Source organism: Solanum stenotomum, chromosome 4 (assembly GCF_019186545.1).
Source record: "Solanum stenotomum isolate F172 chromosome 4, ASM1918654v1, whole genome shotgun sequence".
In the NCBI taxonomy this organism is placed as follows: domain Eukaryota; kingdom Viridiplantae; phylum Streptophyta; class Magnoliopsida; order Solanales; family Solanaceae; genus Solanum; species Solanum stenotomum.
Genome location: NC_064285.1, coordinates 3,594,866 through 3,606,203, shown reverse-complemented (window position 1 = coordinate 3,606,203; position 11,338 = coordinate 3,594,866). Strand labels below are relative to the sequence as shown.

General features: G+C 31.7%; 1 protein-coding gene across 1 annotated transcript; it reads left to right on the top strand.

Annotated features, from left to right (window-relative positions):
• Positions 1-295: 295 nt before the first annotated feature.
• On the top strand, positions 296-6,746 carry LOC125863133 (uncharacterized). The gene is made up of 8 exons (XM_049543283.1): positions 296-546; positions 1,675-1,733; positions 1,971-2,097; positions 4,123-4,271; positions 4,805-4,912; positions 5,023-5,142; positions 5,771-5,944; positions 6,353-6,746. The coding sequence occupies exons 1-8, from the start codon at positions 468-470 to the stop codon at positions 6,452-6,454; spliced, it is 918 nt and encodes a 305-aa protein (XP_049399240.1). The 5' UTR covers positions 296-467; the 3' UTR covers positions 6,455-6,746.
• Positions 6,747-11,338: the final 4,592 nt, after the last annotated feature.

Below are 11,338 nucleotides of genomic sequence, written 5' to 3'. Positions count from 1 at the left end.
GTGGGAATCAAACCTGTGTCTAGATTGGATCATAATATCTTCATCTAGATTATCAAAATTTTCATAATCTAATTTAAATGACCCAAACGCCCACCCCAACTTTAACTCATTCCACATTCATTAACAAAACAATAAGCACAAAAATAATTCATTGAGTTATTTTCAACTAATAAAATAAATTAATCATTTTCTTTAAATTGCTAAATCAATATTAGAATGGAATGAATTCATTGATTTGAGGTAAAATACAATATTTGATCATTGGACCAAAAATAAAATAAAATATTGCATTGTAATTTTTCACAAAATTCCCAAATGGGACCCTAGGGTTTTTAGCAGGTTTAACACTACTACTTTCTCTTCCATTGGAGTAGCTCAATTTCATTCTCTCCTCTGGTGGAGCTTATGAATTAGTTTCCTGTTGTGCTGAAGCTGTTCACATTCATATAATCTGGAGGATTTGGAGCATGGCTTTGTCCATTTCGAGGAGGGTTTTGCGTTCTTTTGCTTCTTTGAACTCACTTCGACCACTTTCTGCTTCTAATGGTATCCCTTTTTCTCGATTATTTCTGGGTTTTGATGATTCTATTGAAAAAATGAAATCTTTATTGTAAATTCAATCTTCAGGTGGATCCTAGATCCATGTAGTGATATAGATGTATATGTTTTTGTGAAAATGGAGGCTAGTTTAATAAAAAGACAGGCATTTTCAAGTTTTATACGTGTTGCAGCTTACTGAGGATCTAACCTTAGATACGAGGTTGTGGAGAACACATGTTAGGGTATAGCATTGTCTTGCTTGTCTTTTCATACCGGTAGCTGTAGTAATTTGTCGTAGTTGCTTGTCCTTCAATTTCAGTTACTGCTGTTGTACTTCGATTATCACACTATCTCCGATTGCTGTTTTTGTTTATGTATTTCTGATTTATCCACTAGGTCAGTTGGTTGGTTCTTTGCACCTAGTTTTGGTGTAGCAACTATATTTCGATTCATCCTATTTTTTCAAGGGTTTCATAGTTGGACCTTTAATCCCTTTCATATGATGGGAGTTGCCGGTGTATTGGGTGCTGCTTTGCTATGCGCCATTCATGGTGCTACTGTAGAAAATACTTTATTTGAAGACGGTGATGGTGCAAATACATTCCATGCTTTTAACCCAACTCAAGCCGAAGAAACCTATTCAAAGGTCACTGCTAACCGCTTTTGGGTCCCAAATCTTTGGGGTTACTTTTTCCAATAAACGTTGGTTACATTTCTTTATGTTATTTGTACCTACAACCGGTTTATGGATGAGTGCTCTTGGAGTAGTTGGTCTAGCTCTGAACCTACGTGCTTATGACTTCGTTTCTCAGGAAATTCGCGCTTGTAATCAATGTTATTTTTTTTTCAGAATGCTTTTTGTCATGCTTTCTATTGTATTCTCTACTTTCGTTAATTCTTTTTGTTCTGCTTTTCCTTGAGCCAAGGGTCTATGAGAAACAACCTCTTAACCTCTCAAGGTAGGAGGAAGGTTTGCGTACACTTTACCCTCCCTAGACATTGGATGTTGATGATATATATGTATGTATAGTTTGTGCAGAATCCTCTGGTTAAAAATTGGATCTGCCTGTCTTCTATAGATGCATGGTTTATTTATTTATATTTTTTGTTTTATTTTATAATTTTGTGAAACAGTGAAGGCTAATATTCTTGGGGATGGAGTGTCTTGTGTGGAATCTTCGGTCTTCAGAAAGGTAAATTCTTATCGCTGAGAATTCTGTTTTCCCTAATATTTTGCGTTTATTTGCAGTGAGATGTTGTCTATTGATAATTTGATATCCTTTAGAGTTTAGAGTAGTATCTTTTTATGTGCATTAGGCACTATTAAGTGAGGTTCTCTTAACTTGAAGGTGCTACTTAAGCTTACCAGGATTGAAAAAAGACGAGTTTGATATGAGTATTTTAAGCCTGTTTCGAATTTCTCAATGCAGGATGAATCATTGTTCCTCGCGTGTCGAAGATATTCAACTTCTTTGCTGACTCCTGATTCCAGTGATGGTTCATTTCCCTCGGATTTATTATCCAAGAAACGTTTCTCAACTCCAGAGCGTGAGATAGGTATAATTTGACATTTTCATTAACTGTCTAGGTCTGTCACTTCTGCTAGAAGTTTTATTATTCATCGTTGTGTATGCTGACCATTAATAGTTAAAACCTGTTTGTGTAATGCTTTGCTTGGAAATGTTGGCAGTCTTTGAATACTTGGATCAAGAAACAATAACTACTACTTCTATGCCTCAATCACAAGCATGGGACAGGATAGGACCGGGAAGAAAAAAGGTTTTTATTTTTTTATAAGTGAAGGAATTGTATTAACAAAAAGGGAAAGACTATGTAAAGAACAGGTAAAAGGATTACTATCTAAAGTGAGTTCATTTTTATAAAAGTAATCCAATCATCAATACATGTTGGGTATCATGAGTTCAGCAATATACAAAAAATTACACAACCAGTTGCATTTCCAAAGCGATCTATTTACTTCCAAACGTTTTCAGTTCCATTTTCTCCATGTGGTCCACAACTCCCTGGGGAGTCACTTCCATGTTCTTTTCCTTCTTGTTCCCCTTCTCTGTAAGCATCAGTGCCAAAAAGATTTAGCAGCAGGTTCCATAACTTCGTCACAAACTTTTGCGTTGCATGACAAAATGATCGTTTCCACCCCTATCTCTCTGCTCATAAAGCACCGGCCACATGATTCTCTTTCTTTCTTCAAGTCCACAGGTGTCTAATTATCACTCCCGTAAGAGCATACACTTGTCCCTCATTGTGTAGGGTTTCTAGAAGGTTAATTATGGAGTGCGAAAGTTAACCCATTGCCTTACTGTTTTGGATTGGATATGCATATTCTTTGCATGGTATTAGGCTCAAGTTTTAGTATTCTGGTGACAAAATATTACAAGTTCTAGTATTCTGGTGACAATAAATATTCTGGTAATTGGAAACTAAAACCAACTGTAAAAGATGTAAAGCCTCTATCTGGTGACAATTAATAAAGTAAACTAGCATCTGGAAGATACATCTTTTCCACGACTATCTTATTGTCTACATTTGGGATGTAATACGTTTGCAAGCATGGGTGTGTGCTACTAATCAATGCCAATCTACCCCATTGTGAGAATTTTTTCAACCTACTAGCTTCTTCTCAAATATCTGAAGCACTGAAGTCCAAACTGCAAGCAGGCAAAAATGTGTGCTGTTTAGTTACTTGGTCAATGACTCGATGTGCTTTGAGAGCTCTTGGATAGGATAGTAATAATAATATCTAACCCTATGCATATCCTGCTCACTGGGATAAGAATGTTCGTCCTAATCCAAAAGAGTGGCAAACATCTAAGAACAGTAGTTTGAACAGAATGTTAATAGCTTTGTATAGATCAATCATCTTGTAATTGCAACAAGTGTTAATGGGTGACCATATGATCATCATATTCGATCAGTAATATTTTTATGATCCCCACAGGTTTTACAGGATAGCTTAAAGTATCACTTCTTGCAGAAAACATGTCTTTGGCTTCAATAGCATTTTTGGGGAAGTTCCATTTCTCCTTATTAGATTTTTGGAGAATGAGGCTTGTGTATTTTTTAATATTTGGCACTAAAATAACTATACCTCAATCCCAAGCAAGATAGGGTCTGCTATATGGCACAAAATTATTATATAATATTGATTAGTGGAATTATAGTTCCTCATATTGCCATGACTAACTTAGAAACTGAAGGAATTTAATGAAAACAAAGTTAGTTATCATGCTTCATGGAAATGTGTTTTTTTGGTTGCGACATGCTGGTTTAAGTACAATCTGCTAATCTTTTCCCCTTGTCTTGTGAAGTAACAAGAAGTAATAGTTAAAAATCTTTGTTGCTTGCGCAGCATTTCACCAACTATGAATGAACACTTTCTAGGTCATCATATATTGTCCTTTGTAAGGATGATCACCTCAAATTGATAGTACAAAAGAGAGTTGGTCTAATTTTTTCTCCGTATAATTTCTTTCCTCATTTACACTGAAAATTTATTCGGAATGGATGAGTCTATATTGTTTGACTTTGTGTAACTATCTTATTGATTACTGTATGTGGTAGGGCTCCTTCAGGACCTGGTCATTCCAGTAACGAACTTCAATAATGAAGACAAGGGCTTTATGTGTTTGGCTGGTGATGTCTTTGATGTGCCAATCAGGAAAGATATTATTCATCGGGTTGTTAGATGGCAGCTTGCAAAACGGCAGCAGGTGCGCGCACGGTTATTTTGAATCCCAAAATTTAAGTTGTAGACATTATGCATATGCTACTCCTTACTCTGTGTTTTCCGCGCTTTAGAGCATTTATCATTTTCCATTTATATTTCTGTCTATTGCTTCTGTGGGAAATTAAGAGATTTTTTTGTGTGTGTGGGGGGGAGGTACCAGGAATATTTTTTGACACTCTGATTTTCATTCTCAAAAAAAGAAAAAGAAAAAAAGAATCAAGATGAATATTTTGAGGCATATGAAAACCAACAAAACTTATATGCCTTTGGGGACAACTGTTTTTTTTGTAATGTTGCTGATAAACAAAGTTGACTTGAAAAAGGAAAATGTTGCAGACAAAAAATGATCTACTGTGGATCTTTTGAATCAAATCAGGCCCTCCTATTCTCCTACCTGCTTTCTACATTTATGCTTGTTCCCTTGATTCTACCACTTCTTTGTAAACTATAGTTACTTGCCAAGGCAGTAGAGGATTCAATAGGTATTTTAAGACCTACTCTTGGTGAACTTTGCAGGGGACCCATTCAACTAAAACTATTAGTGAAGTTAGTGGGACTGGGAGAAAACCGTGGAATCAGAAGGGCACAGGGCGAGCGAGGCATGGAACACTCCGTGGTCCTCAGGTTACATTATCTTGCCTTTTTCCTGTTCAGATTGTCTTGAATTTATTACGTTTTATGATTATTTGATATCACATCAGAAAAAATAAAATGTGTTATTGCGATCAATGCAGTTTCGAGGTGGTGCCACTATGCACGGTCCAAAACCACGAAGTCACGCAATCAAACTGAACAAGAAGGTTCGGCGGCTAGGATTGAAGATTGCACTATCAGCTCGTGCAGCTGAAGGAAAGGCAAGCAACATCCATTCCATGCATGCATTTTTTTGTTTGGGAACTTTTCTCCCAAAAGAAACTTGGAACTAAAAGAAAGCAAAAAAGAAAATGGAAACTCAAAGAGTATAGATGAGTCGTTGAGATATTTGTATTGTTTGGTTTCAAACACTTTCTCTTTGGGTTTTGTGTTTTGAAATCAAACAACAATCTGAGATCAAGCTATCAAAAAAGTAAAAACAAAGGCCAAAACTTGCTGTCTCATTTTCTTCCTTTCTCTTGGAACTCTCATTCTTTTGGTTTTTGAAAATACATTTAATAGAAACAAATGTTTCCTCGGTTTTTTAATCTATTATTTGTCATCAAATTGAATCAACCAAAATATTTTGAAAAGTGAATACATTTTTTGAACAATGAAACATAATTTCATGACCTCTTCACGAGAAGAGTTGGTCAGTTTTAATCATTAACCTTGATAAGCTTCCAGAATTAACGTGCTTTGGTTTATACGAGTGGCATTTTCCTTTTTTGCATCAACACTGGTCATCTGTTTTGTGGTGCAACATCCTGCTTTCCTTCACAATAAATGATATGAACTTTTCTTCGTTTTCATTCATTGATTTAGTTATCTCAATTGCACTGCATGCAGCTTCTGGTTTTTGAGGATTTAGAGATTCCTTCGCACAAAACAAAAAACGTGGTGAACTATTTCAACCAATTGGAGAATACCAAGAAGCTTCTGGTGGTGGATGGTGGCCCAATCAGTGAAAAACTAAAGTTGGCTACTCAGAATGTACACTATGTCAATGTGTTGCCTTCAATTGTAAGTTTCCAATTCTATTAACATCATTGCAACAGTGTGCATATAAGCATATGTTTCCACGACAACGTGTTTGGGCTTTTCTATATGAGGATCCAGGTCATGGGAGTTTTGTTAAGATGACTTCCATTTTCTTGATTTTGGTATGCATGATTTGCTTTTGCCTCATCATTCCTCTAGTATGCTGCATTTTTTTGGTGAAACTATTGGCTACAATATGGAAAAGCTACAGAATTTATTTGAGTTCATCGCTAAAGCATCAAACTTCTTACATATTCATTACCTGAGATTTTTGCATGCTTTTTTACTGTGACTCCTCCTACTGCCCCCAACCACTTAACCATCACAAGTGAAAAAATTAAACAAATGACTGCAAAAGGCTGATCTTTTATCCTCTTTGCTCCATGCCAGGGTCTAAACGTCTACAGTATTTTGCTACATGATACACTAGTCATGTCCCGTGATGCAGTGAATAAGATAGTCGAGAGGATGCACACTCCTATCAATCGCTAAGGGAGCATCTGGGGTTAAAAGGGAATGGATCTTGTTAGTTTTTGTCAGCAAAGATAAAAACATAGAAAATATTTCTTGTATTGTTTTTCGTTAATTTTAAAATCATAGGGCTGGTCATTTTTCTTATTTTCCTTGAAAGTACAATCAACATTTGCATTGCTTCATGCAAGTAATTGAGGTACTACTTAAGATTCTGTTCAGATAACATATTTCCTGGTTTAGGAGAACATTACACTGCCTTTCTAATGCACTTCTTGTTTAACCTTGACATGGAATTCTTGATCTTTTCTTCATTACTAATTATTCTTGTATAGATTTTCTTCTGGATATATAAATTGTATATTAGCTAGTCCTGATCTTTGAGCTAGTCTGTTCATTCTTTTTTCTCACCAACAACATACCCAGTGTAATCACACTAGCGGTGGGGTCTGGGCAAGGTAGAATCAAGAATGTACACATATCTTACTCCTACCTCGTAGAGGTAGAGACATTTCCGAAAGACTCATTCTTTCTCTTACCATTGATGTTAAATTGTCTTCGATTCTTATACATGACAAAACTAGATAGAGGATGGGTGGTTTTGAACTTTTGACCACATAGTTAACAAGCAACCAAGAAATTACATTCGATAATCTTGAAAATGCGTGGTAAGTTCAACCCTTGCTTGCCTTATAGGCTAACCTTCAAGGTTAAAAAGCAAAACTTGGTTGACCTTGAAGTTTTGTCCATATGGCAAATAGGGTCAAAAGTTCAAGATCATCCATATCCAACGCCATTAATTACCCATTTTTCTTAATTAACTATTAAGAGTTGCAATCAATCTTTGTTAAGATGGCCTTGAAACGATGAATATTCTTATATTAACCTAGAAATTTGTCTCCCCTTCAGGATGAACGCTTAGAAAGTGTGCTAGCTCTTCGATAGAACCAAGTCTTTTTAATCTCATACATTTGACAACTAAAAAAAGATCCAAAATATAAATTCGAAAAAGCCTTGGATCAACTTGAATCAACCAAAATTAATAGATCATTGTCTCACTAAAACAGCTGTATGAAATTTATTTAAGTAAGTAATTACATGAGGTAATAATCATTGAGGACCATTTCAAAATCAAGGACCCATCTTCCAAGCAAAAAGTCACAAAGTTCTGCCTCCTTTTATGTGTAAGAGTAATTGAAAAGACTTGTAATAGGGTGGCAACTAGCAGTTTTTCGAAAAATCAAATCAAATTGAAAAATAAATTGTAAAAAAAAATCTTTGTTTGATTTCAATATTTGAAAAATTGGCTTAATTGATTTGATTTTCTGAAAAATCGATCCAAATTGAACTGAAGATTTGTCAAATTAAGTAAATAAATGAATAATTAACAGAAAAAAAAATATACAAATGTCATGATATCTTTGATGCTTTCCTTTTTTCTTTTTTTTACTATATGATTGAATGTTCCTGTCCTCTTTCTACATACTGTATTCTATTCTATTTATTTTCTTTAAGAAAAAAAGAAGAATAAAATAGGCATGCAAATGAGTAGTAAAAGCAAATGTCTAAAGGCTCAGACAACAATTAAAATACTTTTGCATGCCAACTTAGATGTTCCGTTGGATCGTTTATAAATCGTATTGGATCGTCAAAATATATTAGGTGTTGTATTGTTTGAAAGCCACTCTATTATCATATGTAGAACACAATTTATTTTTTAGTTTGTGCATATGAGGTTGCAAAGGTATGAATCATATTCCAAATTGATGTATATTTTGTATGATTATTGATATATTGTATACGTATACATAAATTTTATACAATAGTAGTTTTAGATGACACGAATTGTGGCTTCACCATTGATTAGACTAGTACAATAATAAAAATTCAATAAAATTTCACAAAGTGAAATTTGAGAGGAATAGAATGTTCGTAAATCTTACTACTATCTTCGCAAGGTAGAGAGTTCGTTTTCGAAAAACCCTCAGGGAAAAAAAGACCCTCCATTTTCTATCTTCTTTATCTTTATTTTCCATTATCACAAAGCCCACAAATACCAAAAAAAATTGTGGAAAAAATATTTGGAACAAAATAATTGAATAAATCCAATTTGAAAAGGTAGAAAAAGATGTTGAAGGAGAGGTTGCCTATTTTTTTAAAAGTGGATAATGAGCATGAAGCACAAGTTTCCAAAATATGATAAATACGTTTACCAGAAAATATTGGGTGATGTGTATAAATTATTTTATTTTAATATTATAAAAATATAAATGTGAACTGACCCCTCACTTCTTCTCTATCAGAAGTTACTAAAATAACATGAAAATAGTCAAAGTGATATGATGTCGTTTATTTTTACTAGTTAATTATTGTAAAAAAAAAAAAGAATTTTGGTTTTTATTTGTATATTTCTAACATATCAATAAAAAAAATCCTTATTTTTTAAATCATTAATTACTTATTGTGTAAATTATTTTTAAAAACCTAATATTAAATATTACTAGTAATACATATTATAATAAAATTTTTATATCAATTATTATTTCTTAAAAAACGTTAAAGTTGAATAAGTAAATGTAACGAAAAAAAAGTCATATAAGTATAGTAATAAAGATATTTATAATTGGAAATGTAACTATAGGTAAGTACAATAGTTGGCGTGAAGGAAGGAGTGTGACAATGTGACAACTAATTATTTTTTTTATTGTACTTTGAATTTAATCAAAATTTTGAGATAATATATGAGTTGTGAAATGCTATATATATATATATATATATATATATATATATATATATCAATTTGAAAATTTGAAATTTGTTTTTTTAAAATAGGCGAACACATTATTGGATTAGCCAGAAAAGTAAGCACTTATTTTAATTTATATGAGATAATTTGATTATGCAAAATTTAAGAAGAAATAAAAAAGAAGAATTTTGATTGTGATCTTAAATATGTTATAACATTTCTATAATTTTGTGGAATGATTTATCATAAGTTCTAACTAATGAGGTATTCTTCTACCTTTAGGCAAATATTATTAATACAAAATAAATCAATAGTTCAACTATTTCAAATAAAATGTCAGATGATATGAAGAAAAATAAATCTAAATAGAAGTAGAATTATTTTTAAAATGACAGTAACCTACACAGTGTAATCCCATAAGTGACATTTAAATATTCTTCATTGACATCAACATTGCATAAGCCTAATCAATTCAAAACAAACACAATCGGACTGTTTAAAATAAGTGAGTACAAAATAGTGTCTTTACAAAAAAAATAAGTACAAAATAGTGTCAAGTATTTATTTTGTCTTTATATATATATATAAATAAAATAAAAATAGAAGTGTGTTTGTTTTCATTATGAACAAATGTCATGAAAAGAGACATAAAGATATAAACTTTTTTTTTGTTATTGCAAAGTACTGTTTTCATTCGGCGCAAATTAGGCAAATTTCATTTTAGAGGTATACGAAAGATCGTAATGGAGTGATAAATATATATATTTTTTAATATATATAATTATAAATTTTAGGGTCAATACAGATTATAGATATCATGTCATTTTTTTATTAGAGAGTGTTTTATTCTTCAAAATAAATTTTTAATAAATTTAAATTTCATCGGATTCTAATATGAATATCTAATATCGAGGGAAAACCAATTAGCCAGCAAGCAGCTGCAACTGCAGTGACAACCTACTCATCTTTATTTATTGTATACTTATTATAATGTTTTTTACTTTCACTTTCCTTTACCTAATTTACAAAATTCATTTACTCTTCTCCATTTCATCACTTTGGTACGAAAAAATAAATAAATTACTAGTCAACAAGTACTTTTTACCATGAAAAATAAATAAAGAAAAAGAAATCTCATCTACTTTTGAAAAGTTAGTACACAAAAAATTTAAAGCTAATTTATGTTTAATTTTATTTATTACTAATATAAATAATGTAATTTTTCAATAAATATGTTCAATCACTAGTAGTAAAAATTTATCTAGATCTAGTACTTTTACTAATACAATAAATACACAATATTTGACTAAATATACAAATTTATTATATAAGGTAATTAATAAAAAATATTTTCACTAAATCAATAAATGTATAACAATTCATAAGATGCTGATTTATTTTTTTCCATTTCTTTAATTACATGTATAATGTATTCCAACATAATAGTAGTATACACCTTACTTTTTTGGAAATTTATAATTTTAAATTTCAAACTTAGCTAGCGTTTGACCAACATTCTGAATTAGATTTTGAAAATTTGTGTTTCACTTTTTTTTTTCAATTTTTTAATTAAGATTTTCATTTACAAAACTTAAAATTCTTTTTAATAAAATGAAATTCTTAGTATTTTATACCCCCAATATATGCACCAATTTTTGATTTGCACCCTATTCTTGCAAAAAGATCAATAGATTAAGGGACAAATTAGTAAATAATAAGAGGTTAGAGTGTGCAAATCAAAAGATGATGCATATATTGAGGGTATAAAATGTTGCAAATTCAATAAAATACATATTCAAACATCAATAATAACATATTTAATGAAATCTCACAAATGAAGTCCAGAGAGAATACCTCATAAAAAATAAAAAAATTATTTCCGAAAAACTTCCACTAAAATACATAGTCAAACATAATTTTTAAATTCTAAAAATCATAATTTCAAAAATTTTAATTTTAAATTTTAATTTCAAAATCTATAGCCCGAACTTAGCCATTCTTTTTAGGACAAAAGAATAATTCTCTTATGGAACTTCTTATTTTGCCTTATTAGTTGCCTTGTGGACAAGAAGAGTTGTTTTTTACATAAATAAATTCAAGATTGCTTGGTGTTTCCTCTTCTCTCTCTCCTCTCCCTCTGTGTGTGTATGTATTCTTTC